This window comes from Balaenoptera borealis, assembly GCF_965194805.1.
Source record: "Balaenoptera borealis genome assembly, chromosome: 14".
Taxonomy (NCBI): Eukaryota; Metazoa; Chordata; class Mammalia; order Artiodactyla; family Balaenopteridae; genus Balaenoptera; species Balaenoptera borealis.
This window is the reverse complement of record NC_138875.1, coordinates 85,863,611-85,885,760: the sequence shown is the minus strand read 5'-3', so window position 1 is coordinate 85,885,760 and position 22,150 is coordinate 85,863,611. Positions and strand designations below refer to the sequence as shown.

The 22,150-nt window shown below is 57.1% G+C and overlaps 1 protein-coding gene across 5 annotated transcripts; it reads right to left on the bottom strand.

Annotated features, from left to right (window-relative positions):
* Positions 1-348: 348 nt before the first annotated feature.
* Positions 349-19,227, bottom strand: RFLNA (refilin A). Of its 5 annotated transcripts, XR_014233879.1 has the most exons (5): positions 18,444-19,227; positions 14,097-14,409; positions 3,345-3,454; positions 1,161-1,931; positions 349-941 (listed from the first exon to the last, which is right to left on the bottom strand). XR_014233879.1 is itself a non-coding variant. In XM_082353283.1 (4 exons), exons 2-4 carry the CDS (start codon positions 14,301-14,303, stop codon positions 1,598-1,600), a joined length of 651 nt encoding a protein of 216 aa, XP_082209409.1. In that variant the 5' UTR covers positions 14,304-14,409; positions 18,444-19,227; the 3' UTR covers positions 349-1,597. The 5 variants fall into 5 exon arrangements, 4 of the variants coding, with proteins under 4 accessions (XP_082209409.1, XP_082209412.1, XP_082209411.1 ...); XM_082353283.1 differs by having other exon boundaries at positions 349-1,931; XM_082353286.1 differs by lacking the exon at positions 18,444-19,227 and having other exon boundaries at positions 349-1,931; positions 14,097-14,587.
* Between the last annotated feature and the right edge of the window lie 2,923 nt (positions 19,228-22,150).

Genomic DNA, 22,150 nt, shown 5'->3' with positions numbered 1-22,150 from the left:
CCCTTCTCCGGGGACAGAGCTGGCTTTGGGCGTCTGCAGGTGCCGAGGGCTGGCGTGCGGAGTGCAAAGCACAGGAGCGTCAAACGTGCAGATTCCCGGGACCCTCCTGGAGTCAGACCCAAGTCCCAGCGCGGGCCCTGGGCCTCTGCATTTATTGCCTAGCTCCTGGGTGAAGCTGGCGCACTCAGGCTGTCTACAGGGATGGGGTGAGGGGCACAGGGCTCTCTCTGAGCCTTCCAAGTGTCTCCCTGTCCCCTGTGAGCAGGGGGGAGGGACCATGGGCCTATGAAGACCAGTCCCACCCACGGTGGGCTCTGAGGGTCTCAGAAACACGGAAGAGGGAGTCTCTTCGAGTCTGCACATTTTATTAAGATAATCAATCGATTCTTAAGTTATTTCTTTGTTAATCAGAAAGCATCTCTGTGGCGAGAACTTGCACAGTCTGTAGATACATAAAAATATATCAGTCACTTCGCGTCTCCTGAACGTTAGCTCCGAGCCGCCCCTCCCCGCAGCGAGGGAGCTAAAGCCCCGTCTTGGGGGGATGCCGGAGCAGTGGCGGGCAGCCTCCACCTGCTGGGTCCAGTCAGGTCTGAAGGCATCTCCATGGCCACGTTGGGGGCTTCTGGGGCATTGGTGGCGGGCAGCCCCAGGCCGTGGCCCCAGCACCCACGTATCCTGGCTCTTCCCAGGCAGCACAAGGGTCCCCCGTCTTCCTCCCCTGACCTTGCACGTGTGCGGTGAACCCTGCAGCACTGGCCACTGCAGCGTCATCACTGTAGGAACGGGAGGCCTGAGCGAGGGCAGCTGGACCCCACGGAATCTCTGAAAGCTGACAGCTGGCCGGGAGCCTCGGGCAGGTGGTGGTGGTCATTTCCAATGGCTTAGACACCTCTCCTTGGCACCTGGCTTGAGGGCTCTGACGGTCCAGAGTCCTGGTCCTGAAGGTGTCAGGACAGAGGTTAGCAGGACGCCCTGCGGGCGAGGCTCCGGACACAGAGCTCAAAGGCCTCGGTGCAGACGGGCTACGCCCTCCATCCTCCGCACTGGGGCACGGGCACTGGGACAGCGCGGGCAGGGCTCCTCCAGGCCGCTCCCCACACACAACCCACAACCAGCCCTGGCAGCGTTTCCGGCTTTCGCCCAGCCTCCCGGCTCACCGTCCACCAGAGGTTGCTGGGCTATGGCTCTGGGCGTCCAGCTGCACACATCTGAGAGGCCTGCTCTGGAAACAGCCCCCTCCAGGGGCGGCGGGTGTCTGGATGGCACCCCTCTTCCCTCCCACGTGGCCTGGGAGCCGGGGTTGGTGGGCAGCCCCCCGGCCAAGGCTGGGACGGACTCCTCTGTCCTGCCGGCGTTCGGGGGTGTCCCCCGCCTCAAGGGCAGCCAGGGACACACACCTTCTTCTCTCCCAGGCCGTCGGGGCGGGCACCGCCTACCCACCTGCCCCCGCCCCGTGCTCCTCGGGAAAGCCAGGCCCACGCTGCCTCACCGGGTAGGTGCTGAGAAAGCGGATGCGGCGCGGGCAAGACACAGCCCGGGGTCCCTCCCGATCGTGGAGCCCGTCCTCCGGCCGCCGCGGGGGCCGGGCTGCCGGTCAGAGCGGCGCGGGGCCCGGCAGGCCGGGCCCGGGGCGCGGGCACAGCTGCAGCTGCACGCTGGCCGTGAACCAGCGGCGGGGCCGGCCCAGGCTGAGGTGCAGGGTGGTGCGGAAGGAGCTACGGGCGCGCTTGGGGAAGATGATGGTGGTGCTCCGGAAGCGCAGGGCGCGCGGCCGCGGCTCCAGGGTCAGCTGGCTGCGGTAGCTGCGCCAAGTGCAGTTAGGCGCGGCCACGATCGTCTCGCTGTAGGCCGTGACCGTGGGCACCGGCGCGTAGAAGACCTTGTCCCGGAAGTGCTTCTCCGAGGCGTACTTGACCTCAGAATTGCAGCTGCGGGGGAGGGGGGGAGGGCGGGAGCACGGGGGTGAGGCCCGCACGGGGCAACCAGGTCACTGTCCTGCGTGGTCGCGGGGCAGTGCGAACACAGAACGGCCTGGGCTCTTCCGAAACGCCCAGGTCTAAAGGGCAAGGGAGGGCTGAGGGACCCAGCTGGCTTGGAGGAAACTCGAGAGACAGGACAGTTAAATGCCGCTCGTGACTCTGGCTGGATCCTGAACTGGGATAAAAATAGGCCATAAAAGGACATTTGGGAACAGTGGGCGGAACTGGACCAGGCAGTGGTCGTGTTTCAGCTTTAGCTGGCCCGATTTCGGCAAGTGCACTGTCATTATGTGAGAGGATGTCCCTCTTCTGAGGAAGGACACCAGCCGGAGTTAGAGGTTCAAGGTCACGGTGTCACTGACATCCTCTCAAACGGGTCAGAAGAAAGTTTCGTTTATGTAGAACGAGACAGTGAGCAGATATTCTAGCCAACGGGGCCAAGTGGAAAGAGCCAATGAATCTGTTTAACGGGAATTCCCTGTAGTCTTCCTGCAACTTTCCTTAAGTTTGAAATGTTATCAAAATAAGTTTCCCCCCAAGTAGCCTCAGCACCTCTAGGTGAGTGACACTCCTTACGAGTGACCAACTGGTCAGCGCCCCCAGCTCTGCTCCCAGATCATCACACCGGAAGGAAAAGCTCCGGGGAGGGGCGTGGGGACTTCACCTGTCTCCCTCCCCACTGCACCCCACAGGTGATCCGCGTGGGAAGGGAAGCAGGGGTCCCAAGAGCCCAGGCAGCTCGCATCCACCCTGGCTGGGGCCTCTGTAATAAAAACTTAAAAGGAGAGCTCTTTGGGGAGAAAAACCTTTAAAGGGGACCTGTTTGTCTCCTGGGACCCTATCCAGAGGTGGAGCGGGAGGAGGTAGTGGGTCCCACACCCCTGGGCAGGCCGGGGCGACGTGGACAAATCCATCCTGAGCTGGATCCGTGAGACCCATGGACCCTAGACTCCACCTTCTGGAAGCCCGATCCCCGAAGCCCTCCGAGGAGGGGCAGACGGCTGGGGGAAAGCTCCTGGTGGGGTGGCCTTAACTCAGAAGTGCAGGTGCCACCTGAGATGTCCTATGCGTGGGAGGGCACCTAATACACATTCAGGGCAATGGCTCCCCGGGGGATAAAGGGGCAAATTCAAAATAAAAACCAGCCAGGTTGGGGGTGAAGGTCAGTGTGGAAATGGTCGCATGTGGGCCCGGGACGGGCTGGGGAGGTGGCAGGGAAGGCCACCTGGGGACAGAGTCTCTTCAAATCATGGCCGTGCCTCCTCGGGGAGCAGCGCGCCGAGGGGCTGCCTAGAGGGAGGGAGCCTGCTGAGCGCCCCAGCCTGGCCGCCCCGCCCCACCCGGCCCCGCGGCCCCACTCACCGGATCTCGGGCGTGGGCTCTGGGTTCACCTCAATGCTCTCCCCAAAGAACACGGGCAGCATCCGGGGCCTCATCTCGCGCGCCGGGGAGCTCGGGGGGAGGGGGAGGGGCTGTGGGGGAGAGCCAGGGACACAGGGTCACGTGAGCAGCCCTTTGGCACTGCAACCTCAGCTCCCCGCCGGGCACTAGGGTTGCCCCACACCACTCCAGTCCTGGTTTTCTGGAAGCCTGCTTTGCGGGGTCCATCGGGAAGCCCACCCCAGCGTCCCTCTGTGGAATCCAAGCGCTCTGATGCCCACGGCTCCCCACCCAACCACCGGCCTGCCCCTCAGTTCCTGGGCATCTCAATAAGGGGACGTGGTAACGGCCTCCTTCTACAACGCCCAGCCCACCCGAGCCCCAGGAGCCAGGCTCAGAGCCCTGTAGAACTGGGACCCCTCTCAGGGAGCCCCTGGGCCTAAGCCTCGCAAGCTGCGCCCCTGGGTGACACGGCAGGTCGGAGCTCTGCGAGGGACTGAAAACCGTGCTCATCGAGGGAAGAGTTCCCGGCCCTTCGTGGTGCATGGCTGTGGGCCCCCCATTCCACTCCTTCACGAGGCCCTCCTTGTCCTTGCCCGGCTGAGGAGCGGTCACAGCAGCTATGCTTTCTGAGCGCCGACCGCGCCAGTCATTGCTCTGAGCACGCCCTGTATCCATACATTCGATCACGGGAGGGAGCTGTTACTCGCATCCCCATTTTATAGATGCTGAAACTGAGGCCCAGAGTGGCTAAGTAACTTGCCTGAGGCCACACAGCTAGGAAGAGGCAGAGCTGGGGTTGGAACCCTGGCGGTCTGGCTCCAGAGTCTGAGCCCTCACCCATGTTCCCCGGCTGCCTCTCAGGCCCACAGGACGGGCGCTGCAGCCCCAGGACCTGTCCTGTCACCTCCTGCTCAGAGCAAGCTTGACCTCACACACAGGGCGCTTCCCACACAGGCCTCTGCCCATATTATCTTTCACTCGCCTTGGACACAGCCCAGGCTGCCTTTGTGCCTTGGCTTATGCTGTTCCCTGTACTAGGAACGTCCTTCCCTTTCCTTCTCACTTGGTCCGTCCAGGGTGACAACTCAGGCATCAGCTCCCTTGTCTTCCCCAACATCCTCTGAGGGGTTCCTGGAGCTCCCACCTGCTGGTCTCCATTGCTGCGACCCCTTTGTGTGTCACCCCCAGACCGTGAGCTCTTTAAGATTCAGGACCTGATGACCTCTCTGGCCCCAGGGCCTGGCACCTCGCAGACCCCATGCTGTCCAAAGGCAGGACCTCACACGTGCAAAGCAGTGCCCTGCTCCCCTTCCACCTCTCCCCCCCGTCCTGTGAGCCCTTGGGCCAGGCCCACACCTGTCTTCAAATCTGCTATCAGCCTATGGACGTGCTCACCGCAGCCCCCTCCTCAGCTGATCACAGCGTCCCCAGAACAGGGGCCGAGGAAGGACCACAGGAAGAAAAGATCTAAGACTTGGAGAAAGACGGGGTTCTCCATAGGCCCCCAGCAGCTGTCATCAAGCTGTCCCACCTCTCCCTTGCTGGGCACGGCAGGTGGAATAATGGCCCCCAAAATGTGCACGTCCTAATCCCCAGAACCTGGGAATGTGTGACCTTACAGGGCAAAAGGGACTTTGCACATGTGGTTAAGGATCTTGAGATGGGAAGGCTGTCCTGGAGTATCCAGTGGGCCCCCAGTGCCTTCACAAGGGTCCTTATAAGTGAAAGAGGGAGGCAGGGGGGTCAGAGTCAGAAAGAAATTGAGGACATTACGCTGCTGCCTTAAGGATGGACGGGGCCAGGAGCCAAGGACTGTGGGCAGCCTCTAGAAGGTGGGAAAGGCGAGAATTCTCCCCTAGAGCATCCAGAGAGGATGCCTTGCCAAAATCCTTGCTTTTAGCCCGGGAAAGCTGTTTTAGATTTCTAACCTTTGGAACTGTAAGATATTAAATCTGTGTTGTTTTAAGCCACTATGCGTGGGGTCATTTGTTAGAGCAGCGACAGGAAGCTAATACACCACGTGACCCAGCAAACAACTCCCCTCTTGGGGCTGCAGCCTCCCGGTCCCCGAAGCGGGGCAACAGGAGCGCCCGCCTCCCAGGCTGCAGTCAGGACCATGATTCAAAGTGTGTGAATGTGTGGGACAGTGCCCGGCACGGAGCAAGCGCCACATAAAAGTCTTGTATAAAAGTCTCAAGAATACAAGCCTACGGAGAAAAGGCTTGTTTTCTGAGTGCTTTTCACAAAGGCTCGAGGGGTGGTGCTGAGGGGGGGGTCCTCTCAGGAGAGAGAGGTACAATCCACACCCTTTTTAACCTTGAGACAACCCTGCTCCTACCTTTCAGAAGCAAGTGCACATCATTCAGGAGCTTTAAATTAAAAAATAAAACAGTGATGGGAATTCCCAGGTGGTCCAGCGGTTAGGACTCCACACTTTCACCGCCACGGCCCGAGTTCAATCCCTGGTTGGGGAACTAAGATCCTACAAGCCGCGCGGCGTGGCCAAAAATTTAAAAAAAAAAAAAAAGTTAAGAAAATAAAATAAAACAGTGACAAGATGTAGGCACTTCTGGCATCCTCTGTGGCTCTGTGAAATCAGCACTGGCCTCAGCTGTGAAACTCCATGACTTGATGCTCATAAAAATCAGACTCTCTCCCTGCAAGACTATCTGAAGTGTGAAGTATGGCACTTTGCCAAATGTGTGCAGGGGTTTGCTGAGCACCTACTGTGCGCCGAACACCTACTGTGCGCCAGGCCCTGTGTGAGTCGGATGAGGCACAGTGCCTCCCAGGGCTCTTCCTGTGGGCACTGAAGGGGAGAGAGGATGAGGCAGGCGTGCGAGGGGCTATGGACATGGGTGCTAAGGTTTGGGGAGGTGTCTCTAGGTGGCAGGGGCAGCCTGCTATTGGTCTCCATCCCCCCACCCCCACCCCCATTCCCACCCCCACCTCCACCCCCAAGAAAGAACAATTCCCAAGCTCATGAGCAGGGAGGACTTCCTTGGGAGGAAAAGCCTTCGGTGCAGAGCTGGGTACCACCATCCCTCTCGGGTCCACCTGAACCTCCTGGCGCGGCCCGAGTGCACATTTGGGGCCCCATTCTGGCCGGATCTCGCTCCCCACACTGGCTGCCAGCAGAGGGGACAAGGCTGACTTCACAGACTAGGCCAGGAAGCTGGAGCTCTGGGCACCCTTTTCCAAAGGGCCCTGGTGGAAAAACAGCTAAAATCTGCCCCACCTGGGAACACGATACAAGAGAGAGAGGAAGCCTCTGAAAATCCAGACGCAGGCTGGCATCCAGGGGCCCCGGGGGCGATGAGACAGCTCAGGCAGTCGCCGCCGAGGCCTGAGGCTGCCCCCGCAGGGCTCCAGGGACCAGAGGCAGCTCCGGCCGGCCCACAGCCGCCGGGCTCCGGAAGCTCAGAGCCGAGTCTTGCGGCTGCAGCGGTGTTTTAACATCAGCATGGCAGCGCCGCGCGCGGAGCCCAGCCAGCCCCGGGAGCCGGCCAGGAAGGCACACCGCTGGCCCTGCAAGGGCGGCCCTCCAGCCACGCTGGACTCACATTCCCATCGGAGCCTCCAGCGTGGGGGGCGGGCCGGGGACGGGGCTTGGGCTCCAGCGCCCAGGGGACCCCCTGCTGCTGGCGCTGCACCTGATGGCCTGGCCTGGGCCACTGGAGCAAAGAAAGCTCCCAGGCACCCTGCTCCCCTCACCGCCCCCCAACCCTGGGTCAGCCACATCCCAGCTCGCTTCCCCGAAGGCCCTGGTGCTTGCTTCCCTCTGAAGAGGACCCGTCGAGAAACCCACCTCTGCCAGCCACCCGCTCACCGTGCCTCAGTTTGCTCGTCTGTACAATGAGGCCGATGCCCGGGCGCAAGCTGGCTGGTGTCCTCGGGGCCCCTCGCAGCCCTGGGCTGCAGGGGCAGGGGAAGGCACAGGGGAGCTGAGAGCTGAAGGCCGGACCCCGGACTCCCAGACGCCACACACGCCCACCCTGGGATGGCGACACGCCTGGGCCAGCCTCCAGCCCCCAGCTCCTTCTAGGGACCGGGAGAGCCCTGTGCTAGCCTGGGGAGGGGGCTGGTCCGGCTCCCTGGTCTCCTGGGCAGGCAGGGGGTGTGTGTAGGGACCAGGGAGGGCTTCTGAGAGAGTGGGACCCAGAGAACAGTGGGCTGCCCTCCGCCTACCGCGCCCCACCCGCCTCACCCAGTGATTCATGCGTCTTCCCTGGAGCCGCCGGGCGAGGACACATAGTCCACGCCTGGAAGTAAAAATACACCCCGGCGTCTGGGAGCTCCCCTTCCTGGCTGCGGTGCAGGGCACGGGCCACAGGACGGCAAAGAAAGGTAAGTGCTCCGTCGTGAGAGCTCCGTGCCGCGCAGTGACAGCCCAGCCCCACCGGGGGTCCGGGCCTGGCTGGCAGTGACAGGTAGGGATGGCGCAGCGGTGTGACGCACGGCGGTCCCCCACCTGCCACCGCACGGGACGTGGCTGAAGCCACGTGTGACCCACAGAACCTTCCGCTTAAAGAGTATCAAGCCCCCGTCAGCGGAGGGTAAGTGGCGGGAGGAAGGGTCCGGGGAGACCCCACACTGACATGGGAGAGGGGCGTCCTCACCAAAGCCACAGGGAACCTTTGTAAGGGCCGAAACAGCCTTTCTCAGGCCACTGACCTCACTGGCGGGGGATGGCTTCTATCGCGATTGGAATTAAACTGATTATCTTCGGCGTGTTTTGGGATTTGAGACCAAAAGCTCCCATGCTGGGCTAAGGTGGACGCTGACCTGCACGCATGAAGAAAGTGATCCAAGGAGGGACATTTAAGCCCCAAGAATTCTCATCCTTTTTATGAAAGGTCTTGGGTATTGGTGGCAAATCCTGGGGTGAGGGGAAGGGCTCCAAAAGGCTCGTTGCACAACACGGCACAACAGAGGCGGCGAGTGGGCCAGGCTCGGGGAGCCCCGGAGACCCCAAAAAGCGCAGGCGCAGGGTCTGGCACTCAGAGCAGTGAAACTGAGCAAACCCATACATCACAGGTCGGAGGCAGGGCTCAGGGACGGGCCTGCTCCCCAGGATGCCCTTGGGTGCCCGATGGACCCAAGCCAGCAGGATGGTGGTGGGTTGGTTTGCGGCCTCCACAAAGATATGTTCATGTCCTAATCCCCAGGACCTGTGAATGTGACCCTCTTTGGAAACAGGGTCTTTGCACATGTGATCAAGTTAAGATGCGGTCCCACTGGATGGGGGCGGGCCCTAAATCAACATGGCTGGTGTCCTTATAAAAAGAGGGAACTTTGGACACGGGACACACAGAGGAAAGAAGGCCATGGGGGGACGGAGGGAGAGATGGAGGGGTGCATCTCCAAGGTAAGGCACGCCAAGGATGGCCGGCCACCACCAGAAGTTGGGACGGACACAAGGGATGGATTCTGCCCTAGAGCCTTGGAGGGAATATGGCCCTGTTGACACCTGGCTCTCAGACTTCAGGCCTCTTTGTACCATATCTGTTTCCCCCACCCCACAGCAGGGAGGCCAGGAGTCCCAAGGGCGCAAAGGACAGACCACGCCCACCCCAAGGAGAGTCCCTGTCAGTCCCCGCCTAGTGGCATTTTCCCAGGAAGGTGGCTCCTGCTTGCTCCCTCGCCCCCAGAGCACCTGGCAGGGCATGGGCCTATTTGTCTTCTTTGCACACTAAAGCTACAGGTAGAACTTCTCACTCAGATGAGCCTTTCACAGAGACGCAAGGCTGTCAGAGACGTTGCTCAATTTCCCCTGGAGGCCACTTCATCCAGGATGAAGCGGAGGGGGGCTGAAAGGAGGCGCCAGGGTTTCTGGCTCCTCACGGCCTTCCTTTCAGCAAACAGGCTTCTCCCTCCGTGGCCTGACACACCTGGTTCTCTTGCACCTGAGCTTGCTCACAGGCACCTTCGCTGGTCAGGGACACACCTGTGAGCCTGCAAGGGGGCCATGGGGCTGACCTCTATCTCCTCAGTCCATCTGTCCATCCACCCATCCATCCATTTTTCCCTTCATCCGTCCATCCACTTGCCTGTCCATCCATCGATCTGTGTGTCCATTTACCCATCCATCCATCCATCCATCCATTCATCCATCCATCTGTGTGTCCATCCATCCATCCATTCATCCATCGGTCCATTTATCCATCCATCTGTCCATTCACCCATCCATTTGTGCATCCATCCACCCAACCATCCTTCTGTCCATGCACGCGTTCATCTGTCCATCCTTCCATCTGCCCATCCATCCATCCAGCCATCCACCCACCCATCCACCCATCCATCCATCCATCCATCCGTTCATCCATCCATCCATCCACTTGTCCATCCATCTGTGCTTCCATCCTTCCTAATCCTGGGCACTAACTCCCTAAATTCCTAACTCCCTTCCCTCTCTGCCCTCACCCTTGGTTTCACCATCATAGACCAGAAACAGAGAAAAATGAGAAAATCCAGGTGTCCTGGGTTGGGGGCAGGGGTGGTGACAGCCAAGATCCTAAGAGTTGGCAGTGACAAAGATTTCCAAGAGCTGGGCAGCCCTGGGAAATTTTCGAGGATGGGCAAAGACAACCCACTCCCCACCACCAATTCTACCTGGATCCGGCCCCAAGGGCTTCCCTCAGAATCTGGGTCCGGGGAACCAGCACCTCGTCCTTAGGGAAATTCCCCAGTGTGCCACTCAGACATACACTCGATGTGTAAACAAACCCCAGGAGATCAGATGGGGGTGACGGGGCAAGGCACGATGGGGCCCAGGCCACTGGCTTCTAGAGAACCCATATCCACATCTGAGGGGGTAACAGCTCAGACTGTCACCTCCAGTCACCACTCCACGGAGGGCCGAGCCCCTCATCTGCCACAGATGGGTGATCTGTCCTCATCTCACCCACCCCAGCGGTGGCTGTTCCCTCAAAGGTGCACCCCAGAGAAGACGACTTGCGACCCCAAATGCCATCTGTGCTCTCCCTGAGGGTGATAAGAGGGGACAGGGTTAGTTCCCTGAACGGGCCATGTTAACCTGGGGAGATGGGTGTCTGCCACACACACCTACTCATCCTTCCTGGCGGCACGACCTCTCCCCATGATGCCCCCCCCAAGTCCCACAGCTCCACCAGGCAGGACGGGGAGGCGGGCAGGAAGGACATGGGGTGTTCCCTCAATCTGGAGCTGAAGGTCCAGGCCCTGAGAGCTCAAAGGTGACACAGCCAGCGGCTGTCCTGTTCACAGCTGTATCCCTAGCCAGGCCTGGCTTAAATATTTGTGGGATGAATGCAGCTGACAGGCAAACCCTGGCTGGCCCAGCAAGCGGCCTTGGCTGTCCCGGTGTCCTGCAGGCGACCAGGGTCCCACTGCAGGGAGACAAGCCCCCCACAGAGCCTGTTCTGCACAGGCACTTCTCAGTCAAGTCTCTGATTTGGGTTTCTAATTTGGAGGGTCTGGGAGCTCATGAGGCCTTTTTAAAAAATAAAAATAAAACAGTCACAAGTACATTTTGGAAAGACCAAATGGAATTTTACTTTCTGGCCTCAGCTTAGCCTACAAGTCCCTGCACTGCCCTCCACCAGCCTCATGGCTGCAACTCAACCACGCCTCAGGACCTTTGCACTTGCCATTCCCTTGGACTAACGCACATTTCAGCCCTATGACCATAAAGGCCACCCTCTCATGTTTTCCGGTTTCCATTAAATGTCACTTCCCTGACCATCCAGTCTAAAGGAGCTCTACCCGAACCCAGCTCTTTGTCTTAAGGGCACTGAACAATCCAGCTGGTGTTTTATCACATGTTTAAGTTGGTGACTGTCTCTCCCACTAGAATGCCAGTTCCACGAGGGCAGGGACCTTGAACATCTTGTTCACCACTATGCCACCCACAGCCCAAAACAGCACATGGCATACAGTAGGTGCTCAATAAGTACCGGTGGGACGAATGACCGATTCCTAGATCTTCCTTTGGTTTGGGAATTACCAGGAACGGTACCATCGTTGGTCCACAGAGTGGGCCAGAAAAAAACCTATGATCAAGTTAGGGTGGGGTTGAGGGATTCATTCATACCCAGCCTGCTCCCCAGTGCCGTTTACATCTTGGGGGGCAATGTCGCAGCCAGCCAGTTACCCTACATCCACGGGGTACTGTCCGGAAGTTAAGTCCAGCTTATTAAAACAAAGTGGGGGGAAATGGAACCTCTTTCTAGAGGGTGAGCAAATTTAACATGCGCTTCCAACATAATAAATACGGTGACAAGCTCGTGAGGACCTCAGTGGCCAGGGGGGTGGGGACAGAACTGCAGCTCATCCCCCTGGCTGGGGTGTGTGCCACCAGTGCTGACCAGGAAGGCAGTGCTGGAAACTGGGTATCAGAACAAAGATGCCTACCCCAGGCTGAACCCCAGGCCCACATGGTCTGACAGGTGCCATTAAGGGGGTGCCAGAGCAAACCTGGCCCTGCCTGCAGCCAGCCTCTTCTCGGGCATTTGAAACCATCAACTCCAAGACACAGGAGAGGTTTCTGTCCCTTTGTGCAAGATGGGCAGCCGATATTTTGCCTACATCTGCGCCTGGAAAGCATTGTCAGTGAGTCGCCCGCAAGCAGGGTTTTGTTAAACACCAGATTAGCAACGTTTAACAGGAGTTAACCTGCGGGGGGCGGGGGGTGGAGGCAGCCTCCTCGAATGCAAGGTTCAAGGGTAGAGACACCAGAGCCCAATTCCCTGGGTTCTAATCCAGCACCGCCACTTATCAGCTTAGGCAAGTCGCTAACCTCTGTGCCTCAGCTTCCCCCTCTGGAAAATGGGTGTAATAAGAGCACCTACATACTTCTTGGGACTACTGTGAAAATGAAATGAGTTGATGCCAAGTAAAGAGTTTAGGACAGTTCCTAGCACCTGGGAAGGCTATCTAAATGCAGATATCATTACCTGTGCGGAAACAGCCCCAGGTCTTGCCTTCAAGCCAAATTAAAAAGATCAGAGACAGCTCAGTTCCATACCTGGCATCTAGTTAGCAAGGAGGGGGAAAAAATAAAATCAACTAGGACAGCCAAGACAAGTAAGCCAGGCACACTGTTCTTACGGCTGCCCCTGGCTGGCCTGGCCGGCAGGAAAAGCATCCAGAAAACCTTCTAGAAGGGGGATTCCAGGTCATCCAAAGAATAAAGGGGAAGGCTGGTTCCCTGTCCCTTTTCTCCAAGCCCCACCGTGTAGGACACCACAGGGATTTATTCCCAACGCAACAGCCCAAATACCACCCCCTTCCATTCAACTGTGCCAAGTCTGAGACACTCTTGCAGGAAAGCTGGTGCGTTCAGACAGTGGGATCAATTTCACTGCCAACAGCCTGGGTCACATCTATCAATCCCTGGAAGTCCAGAACACCTCTCCTACCCCCAGCCCCCAGAAGAGGGACCAAAGTTCAAATTCAACGCATGATTTTGGTCTAAGCCAGCGGTTCCCAAACTTTGCTGCACATGAGGATCACCTGGGGAGGTTTTAAAAACCCTGATGTCCAGGTCGCAGCCTCTACCAATCAAATGAGACTGTCTGGAGGCATGAGGTGGGCGTGGGTATTCTTTAAAGATCTCCAAGAGAGGGATTTCCCTGGTGGTCCAGTGGTTAAGACTCCACGTTCCCAATGCAGGGGGCCTGGGTTCGATCCCTGGTCGGGAAACTAGATCCCAGATGCCGCAACTAAGAGTCCGCACGATGAAACTAAGACTTGGTGCAGCTAAATAAATAAATACTTAAAAAAAAAGTCTCTGAGAGAGTCCCGTGCCCACTCAAGTTTGGGACCCACTGGACCAAGGAGCAAGGGAGACACCAGTGACATTCCCGTCAATAGGCCTGGAGGCAGGGGAACCATTCCTTTCTGCTCATGGGAGGATTTCCAACTGGGGGGAAGCATTTACTGCCCTGTGAGGTACCAGGTGGGCATTGCCGGGGCCCCAGGAAAGCGGCGCCGGGCTGGAGTCGTGCTAGGACACCCGGCAGAAACAATGTGAAGGCGTGCAGAGAGCCGCAAGAACGGGGAAATGCCACTGGGATTGTTGGCAGCCTCCGGATCTCAACTTGTCATTTCCTCAAGTCGAAAGGCGCCCGATCCCGCCCGCTTGGCTCCCGCCTGCCGGGGAAGGGGTGCGGGGAACCCAGTCTCAGCCCAGCCACCAAGCTGGGTGACCCCCGGAGTCCACCTGAAGGCCCCACTAAGTCTGGCAAGAGGTAAAACTCCTGCGTCTCCTGACCTGGGGTTCCAGCCTTCCCCAGGCACCGCCTCAGCTCCACGTCAACATCCCTCAACATCCCGGGAAGGAAGGGCTCCTGTCTGCGTTTGGTTAAAAAAAAAAAAAAGTCTTTCACGTTGGCAGCACAGGGAGAGCAGTAAACAGGGAACCTGGGTCCACTGCTTCGGCCAGGGGTTCCAGCTCACCTAGCCTGAAGCCAACCTCTTGGAGAATTTCGGACAGTCCTCAACCCCTGCTCTTTTACTGCTGACAGCAAGACAGACGATCACTGCTTAGGCCCACAGCCAGGGAGAGGGCTGCAGGGGTCAGGCTGGACCAGCCCCACCTACGCGCCCTGATCCCCACCTGCGGAGCGTGGCCGTCACTGGGCCACCTTCTTGGCTGGGGGGATGGCGGGGGGAACCCAGTCCCGGCTCCTGAAGTACCCCATCCGGGGGGCTGGCTCTGTCCCCGGTTTCTGCGCGAAGCCGCGTGCTTACCGCTTTGGCCTCGCCGGGTCCGGGGGCCTCCGAGGAGGCGCCAGAGCCCCCCGCGCGGGCGTCGAGGATGCCAGGCGCCAGGGAGTAGAAGGGCGGGCTGGGGCTGGGGCTGGGGGGCAGCCCGGAGTCAGGGCTGTCCAGCAAGGCCTCCCGGCTCTCCTCCTTGCGGCTCTCCTCCATGCCCTGCAGATGCAGGTGGCCCACCATGTCGGGGGGGCGCCGGGCGCGGGCCCCCGGCTCCTCGGGGGGCTCCTCCACCGCGCTCCGGGGCCCGGGGCGGGCGGCGGCGGGGCGAGGGCTGCGCGCCGGGGACCTGCGGGCAGAGCCGAGAGGCGGTGCGTCGGGCCCGGCGCCCACCCGCTCCCCCCCGCCCGAGTCCCCGGTTCCCCGGCCGGCCGGGCCGCGCGCGCGCGCCACGCCCAGCAGGGGCCGGCGGTCGGGCGCCCGGCTCCGTGCGCTCGGGGCAGCTGCCCCTCCGCGCTGCCACGCCGGGCCTGCCGCCCGCCCGCCGCCGCTGGCCGCGCTCCAGCCACGCCGGGCCCGGCCTCGCCTTCGCGCTCCGCCGCCCGCCGCCGGGCCCTCTCCGCACCTTCCCGGCCGCGCCTCCTTTTCTAGGCGCCTCCTCCTCCCTCCTCCCCGCGCCTCCTCCCGGCCCACCCCGCCCCCGGCCTCCGCCGCGGTGGGCAACCGCCCCGTCTGGCGCCTCCACCCCCCAGCCCGCGCCCGGGGCGACTGCACAGCCCGGCAATCCTCCGGAATAAACACCCCAGCGGCAGCACCAAGGGGTGACTCGTGGGGCCCCCAAGTCATCCCAAGTAACAGTAGTAGGAGTACTAATGTCTGAGGTGACCTTTCGAGGTTTCTCCAGCTCACTGAAGTCCGAATAAAAGAATCTTCAGAGACCTCTGTTTTAGAAGATCTGTAACTTACAAGGGAGGGGGCGGAAACCAGAGGCTTCAAGGCTCCCCAAGCTTCAAGACCAGCTCCTTAGCTCCCCTTTCCAACGGGCCGGTCCGCCCCTTTGTTGATGTTCTAAAACACGAACCAATAGTCCCGGGGTATTTGTGTCTCCATCATTTGGGTACCCAAGGCCAACATACTGGGCCTCTGGGGTGGAAAGCCTTGGGTGGAAATGGGCCTGGGGCAGGTGACAGGGAGATTAGAAACATTTCCTGAATCCTCCAGCATCTGGCTGTTTCCCCAATTTCTTCCAAGCAGGTTCTTGCTCACTGACGGAGTCTCTCCCATCTTTCCCTTCTTTTCCTTCCTCGGAAGGGAGAAGTCACTTGCTTCCCTTTCTTCAGATGACTGACAAGGAGGTCCAGTCCAGCTCCCACCCACTCATCCACCCACAGAGACACCCCCCCCAGGTGATCCAGCCTTCCATTCTGAAAGCAGGGAATCCAGGGGTACCTAGAGGTTGCGTTGAAAAGAGCAGGAATGTGGGAGAGGCTCATTGTCTAGCCAAGGCAGCAGAGGAGGCAGGGAAGGTGTGAGGGTGTGGACAGATACACTAGTTTGGTTTCCCCTTGGTGTCTGCTCTTCAGACACCCCCAAACTGAGGGCACCAGGCTAAAGCACGGTCATTCCATCAGGACCGATCAAGCCGCCACTGTGACCCCAGGGCTGGGTCCACCTCAGAACCGCCCACAAGTAAGATAGCCTGGCCCCGGGGCGCCCAGTCAGATGAGGGGGGAAAACACACCAGGAAGCAAAGGCCGTGAGTTTCAAGGAGGGCATTGACAAGGCACTGCCAGCAAGAATCATCAGAGGGACAGTTCATTGCTGGGGTGTTCATGAAAGCCCGCTCTGAGGAGGGGGCGTTTTAAGATGAGTCCTGAACAGCCACGCGTGAGCTGGAGAAAGAGGACTAGCCCTCCAGGCGGGGGGACACCAAGGACAAAGGTGCTCTCCGTAGGGAGAATGAGGTGCATTCCAGGAAGGGACAGAAGGGTTGGGGGGCTTCCTAAGAGTGCTGGGGGGGACACAGAAGGACATGTTATCACGTGAATTTGCAGCCCATTTCCATATCAACCAGGAAGACCATGGGAAGTCTACTGCCCAAACAGAATTAGCCAGAGCTTTGAATATCTGGAGCATTCTGGAGGAAAAAAACAAAACAAAACACAACACAGAACAACTGACTCCGTTTGCTTCAGTTCTTAGGCAAGAATTCAATTCTTCAATTCTTCCTCAGCCTTGGGCTCCGTGACCAGAAATACGTGGGTGACTTATCATCTCACAGGACAAAAGCGGGGGCTGTGATTTGCAGAACAGAAGCACGTTAAGATGCATTTCCTTCCCAAACGCTCACTCACTCAAGCCCCCAGAAGCGAGACTGCCCTCACTGCCGGGCTGCCCCGGAGGAAATTCTTTGATAAGAACGGATTACTTCTTAGCCCAGGGAAGTGAGTCTGGCAGCAACATCCACCGAAGGCTGGTGGGGAATTAGGGGGAGGCATGTGGGGCAGGGTTGCATCATTGAAGTGTCATCTTGACTTTATTTAAAATGTTGCTATTTTGATCATCTGGAATTTTTTGCCTTAATTTTGGCCTTTACAGCACTGCAGTAAAATATAGTACGTGTCGCGATTTCCACGTTTGGGACATTTCCTTAAATTTTGGACTCTAGGTGAGGGCCCTACTCTCCTCACCCTAATCTTGGTCCCCTTGTGCCATTCATGCTTATCAGGGGTGCCTTCATGACCATGCCCACTCAGGTTCTGGAAGCTTCCCTGAGCCCCCACACAACTTCCCCTGAAATGGAATAACGCTGGTGATGTGTCTACACCCAGCAGCAGGAAAAACATGACCGCACTACAAATGTCATAGTGTCCCACACAAATGACCGCAGTGACCATGACCTCTGACCTATTCGGATCCACTGCCACCGGCTGGGGGCTGCCCATCCACTGAAAGCTGGTACTGTAAAAGCTTCTGTTTCTCACTGTGTCAGATGGTCCGCAAATGTCAAAGAGGGGAGAAAAAGCCGAAATTTCCATAAGTTAGCTTGAGCCAGGAGCTAGCGGTGGGTGGGGGGCTGTCTTGGCCAGTCTCTGGAGGAAAGGGGGCTTGAACCTCTGTAACATGAGGCCAGAAGAGGAAGGAGGGCGGGGTCTTTGCAGATCCGAGTGCCTGCTCTGGACCAGGTGCTGTGGGCGGAGGGCGAGATCAGGTTTGCAGGGACCCGTACGTGGGGCTAAGGTATTTGGACTTTATCTGCCAGGGGATGGGGAGCCTGTAGAGTTTAGGAATGATCTGATGCAAATTGCTTCCGAAGTTGGATTACAGAGAGGAGAGTGGAGGGACTTCCCTGGCGGTCCAGTAGTTGGGACTCTGCGTTTCACTGCAGGGGGCACGGGTCCGATCAGGGAACTAGGATCCCGCATGGCACGTGGTGCAGCCAAAAAAAGAGAGGAGAGTGGAGACTGAGAAGAGTCGGGCAGAGAAAGTCGATATTTAACAGAAAAGAATTTATTAGGGTACCCCGACAAGGGATCCTGCAGTGGGTGTCCCGTGCTGGAGAGAAGGGGAGACCCCCCCTATACCACACACTCCCGGGATGGGAGACGTTCGTTCAGGAGCTCGTGGAGTCACCTGCTTTTAAGAAAGGTGACCTAGAATGGTCCCAAGCTCCATGGGGCTCACCCAGCACCCCAGCATCAGGGGGACTTTCCCAGGCTGCTTTGTGAGGGGGAGAGAGAAAGGCCAGAGGATGAAGGGGAAGGGCACAGAGGAGAAAAGGCTTTTTCATGGAGAGCCATTAGCCACTTGTTCCGAGCAGCAGTGAAGAACATTCATGAAGTGGGGCTGTGCCTTCAGGGACAGCTGACAAAGGCCTCTGCTCACACACTGTCTCACCCTGGAACCCCAGAAGCTACACTGACACTCCAGATGCGTGTGTATTACTTCTAATTTAAAATAAAGGAGATCAGTCCATGGAGGCTCAGAGAGGTTAAGTGACTTGCCTGTGGTCACACAGCTACTAAGTAGAAAGGCAGAGTGGAGGCCGCGAGGATGGACGTGGGGGAAAGCTGTCAATGGGTCCTAATGTATCGTGAAATGGGGGAGGCAAGACTGAGGTCCCAATGCCTGACAAACAGGCATTTCTGTGACCTGCACAGAAAGTACCGAAGCAAATGGCCCATCTGGGGAGCACGTTGAAGACCCCAAAGGGCAAGGCTGAATTGAAAGCAAAGATCCTGCTCATGTGACATGGTGATTGTTCACGGAGCACCTCCTGCTCTTGCCAACTGCACTGGAAGTCCCCTGAGGAAAGGGCTTGGCAATCCTGTTTCCTGGTGGGCTGTGCACGCCACACACAGAAATCTGAGTAATTGTACTTACGCGATGCACCCAGAAGGGCCCTAGTCGCTCACATAGCAGTCCCTGGGGAGGTGGTGGCTGGCTTATTTAATCGGATCTGTATAGTTCCCCATAGTTCCTCAATGGTTGACATCATATTCTGGAAAAATTAGCAGAATATGGAGAATTACATCACATTTAGCGATGAGGAAATGGAAGCACAGAGAGGGTAAGCGTTTTGCCTAAACTCACACAGCAGAGCCCATTCTTTTTTTTTTTTTTTTTAATGCTATTCTTGTCTGCTTACATTCTTTTTATGTATGTATGTATGTATGTATGGCTGTGTTGGGTCTTCGTTTCTGTGCGAGGGCTCTCTCTAGTTGCAGCAAGCGGGGGCCACTCTTCATCGCGGTGCGCGGGCCTCTCACCATCGCAGCCTCTCGTTGCCGAGCACAGGCTCCAGACGCGCAGGGTCAGCAACTGTGGCTCACGGGCCGAGTTGCTCCGCGGCATGTGGGATCTTCCCAGACCAGGGCTCGAACCCGCGTCCCCTGCATCGGCAGGCAGACTCTCAACCACTGCGCCACCAGGGAAGCCCGGGAGCCCATTCTTAAAATCCTCATCTGGGACCTGTCTTGGTTATCATTCAAGGGTCTGTCTGAAACAAGGAGCTGTCCCTTTGCAGGGGCCAAAGTCAAAACCCACCGAAAAGCCCCCTTCTTCTCCCAATGAGAATGCAGGGCCTGCGGGCAGATCAGAGAGGTCTGCTCTTATTTCAGGAGCTTCTATCAAATTCCAGATGGGGAGCTCTTGCTGGCAGGAATGGGGTGCACCCCTGGGTGGGGCGATGGGGCCCGTGGGGCACAGGTTCTCCTCACCGCTGGCTATGGTCACAGCTGTAAATACTGCCCACCCCCCAGGAGAGCTCCCATTCGAAGGAAAGGGGATCTTCTTGCTGTCGGCATGCTCAGCTGCCTGGGTTTGAATCCCAGCCCCGTGTGATTTGGGCGATTTGCATGCCCTCTCTGTGCCTAAGCATCCCCGTCCGTAACGCGGGGATGTTAATAAAGGGATTAACTGAGGATTAAATCTACTGGGATTAAATATAAGTATAACTAGAGTCAGCTTCCAGGCCTGCCAGCGCCAGGCTGAGCCCTCGGCACAGTGCCAGCGAAAATTCTCCAGGCTTGGCCCGCCCCTGCTCTTAATCATAGCACCTCACTTCCTCTCTAGGTAAAGTGACCAAAGTAATTAACATATTAAATTTATATGTGTGTATGTATAATCAATATATCAACATATAATCAATATATTGAATATATATGTATATAAGCACACATACGCATACACATACACACATATATATATATTTTTTTTTTTTTTTAAGGAGAAGGAGGTGAAATGTGAGCTAAGTCTTTATCTTTTTTTTAAATTAATTAATTAATTAATTAATTTATTTATTTATGGCTGTGTTGGGTCTTCGTTTCTGTGCGAGGGCTTTCTCTAGTTGCAGCAAGCGCGGGCCACTCCTCATCACGGTGCGCGGGCCTCTCACTATCGCGGCCTCTCCCATTGAGGAGCACAGGCTCCAGACGCGCAGGCTCAGTAGTTGTGGCACATGGGCCTAGTTGATCCGCGGCATGTGGGATCCTCCCAGACCAGGGCTCGAACCCGTGTCCCCTGCATTGGCAGGCAGATTCTCAACCACTGCGCCACCAGGGAAGCCCAAGTCTTTATCTTTTATGTGCAGAGTGCACAGATATTGTCTACCTTTAGGGAATCCAGGAAATAACAGTAATCAAACATTATTTAGTGTTTGAAGGTAGCCACCAGGACTTCAACTGGAGTTCAGAGAGGCAGAGGGCTGAGAGGTGAGAAACAGTTGCTTTGTTATCATAAACTCTGGACAAATCCCATTAGATTTTTTTTTTTATTGAAGTAGAGTTGATTTACAATGTTGTGTTAATTTCTGCTGTACAGCAAAGTGATTCAGTTTTACATATATATATATATACATGCTTTTTAAATATTCTTTTCCATGATGGTTTATCACAGGATATTGAATGTAGTTCCCTGTGCTATACAATAGGACCTTGTTGTTTATCCATCCTATACATAATAGTTTGCGTCTGCTAACCCCAAACTCCCACTCCATCCCTCCCCACCCCCCTCCCCCTCGGCAAGCACAAGTCTGTTCTCTGTCTGTGAGTGTGTTTCTCCCATTAGATTTGTTCCCAAGGGCATGGGATCCAATGGAATAGGTTTTCAGTGAGAGGCCCAGTCCCGTACAATGACGATGATATTTGGGCTGTGAGTCCAGCCAGGCCCAGCCCTGGGGCCCGGCCAGTGGATACCGTGCCCACCCCTGCTGGCCCTCTGGCCTGAGAGTTTTCCATAGCGCCCTTGCTCAGTCCTCAGCACAAGCCACAGGTGTCCCCGCCGGGACATAGCTTCACCAGTGACTCACCTCTTCATTTTTAGTGCGTCCTCTGAGCCTGCGGCTCTGTCTCTGCAGCAGCTGTCTGTCTGGGGGTCAGGGCCTGCTCTGGCCTCACCACCCTCAGGCCCGTGCACAGAGGGCAGGGACCGAGGTCCGCGCCAGGACAAGCTCTTGACAACCTGCCCCGCTAGGAGAGGGAAGTGAGGACAAAATGCATCCAGAGTGGATCTGGACCCGGGACTGCGTTCTTCTGCTGACCTCTGAATGCGTGGGTCTGGACCAGCCTCAGGATTCTCAATGTCTTGAGCGAGATCATTAAAACTCTGCTTTAAGGGTCTGCGGGCTGCCTTCCCAGCTTGGTATTCCTGCTACTCTTCCCCTCTCTCCTTCCAGAAGGGGGTCGACTGCATCACTTCACAGCCACATGCAGAGGCGCCCACAGCTGAAAGGGTTTTTGCAGCTGTTAACTTACTAGTTCACACCTTCAGGGTTTACCGAGCTTTTAGCTGAAAAGGCCTTTTCTGCCAGCTTCTCCCAAGCTTGAGTAAACAAAAAACCTATTTATGTCTTCAGAGCACTTAATTAAGGCAGGGCAGGGATAAAATCAGTGACAGAGTGTAGTAAAAACACAGTCCTTTAAGTCATGAGAGGGGGGGTGCCCCGGGCCAGCTGCGTGTTCTTGGGGAAGCCGTGTCCCCTTCCAATTTTTGTTTTGTAAAGTTGAAAGAATAATATCATGAAAGCCCAAACACCCTTCTCCTCCACACCTCAACTGTTAATGCAATGATATTATATAGCCTTGATTTCATATCAAAATTCCCCCAATTATCCCAACGATGTCCTTGAAAGCTGCTTTCTTTTTCAATCTGGCGCCCAAGCATACGACATTCTTAGTTGTCACTGCTGGGGGTCAATTCTCTGGGGGTCTCTTGTGTTTCGGCACATCTTGGGAGCAGAAGCCCTGGCTGCCCTTTGTCTGGAAAGGTAGAGATAGTGTGTCCTTCCAAAGCCAAGTGTAGGCATGCTTACTGTCCAGTATAAGAAAGATAATATCTCCCTCTGGTCCGGGGCGGGCGGGGGAAGATCAGGCAGGTTTACTGTCCATTATAAAATATTCGGGTTCCTTCACCTCAAGGTTCCTCTGCTATAATGCAAGGCACTGTGTGGGCGGGTGTCACTTGGCCTTCTTTGCGTGGCCCTGTGGGACCTGGGGCTCGGGAAAAATGGCAGGAGAAAATGCTGGCACTCTGTCCACTGCGAGGGCTGTGAGTCACAGCATCCTCTGTCTCTGACCCCACAATCTCCTGTG

Coding starts and splice junctions, on each gene's coding strand:
- RFLNA (XM_082353283.1), bottom strand. CDS start 14,303: ATGGTGGGCCACCTGCATCTGCAGGGCATGGAGGAGAGCCGCAAGGAG. Junction 3,455..14,096: donor GACCCGGCGAGGCCAAAGCG/GTAAGCACGCGG, acceptor TCTCCCCCACAG/CCCCTCCCCCTCCCCCCGAG. Junction 1,932..3,344: donor GAGCCCACGCCCGAGATCCG/GTGAGTGGGGCC, acceptor CCTCCCCCGCAG/CTGCAATTCTGAGGTCAAGT.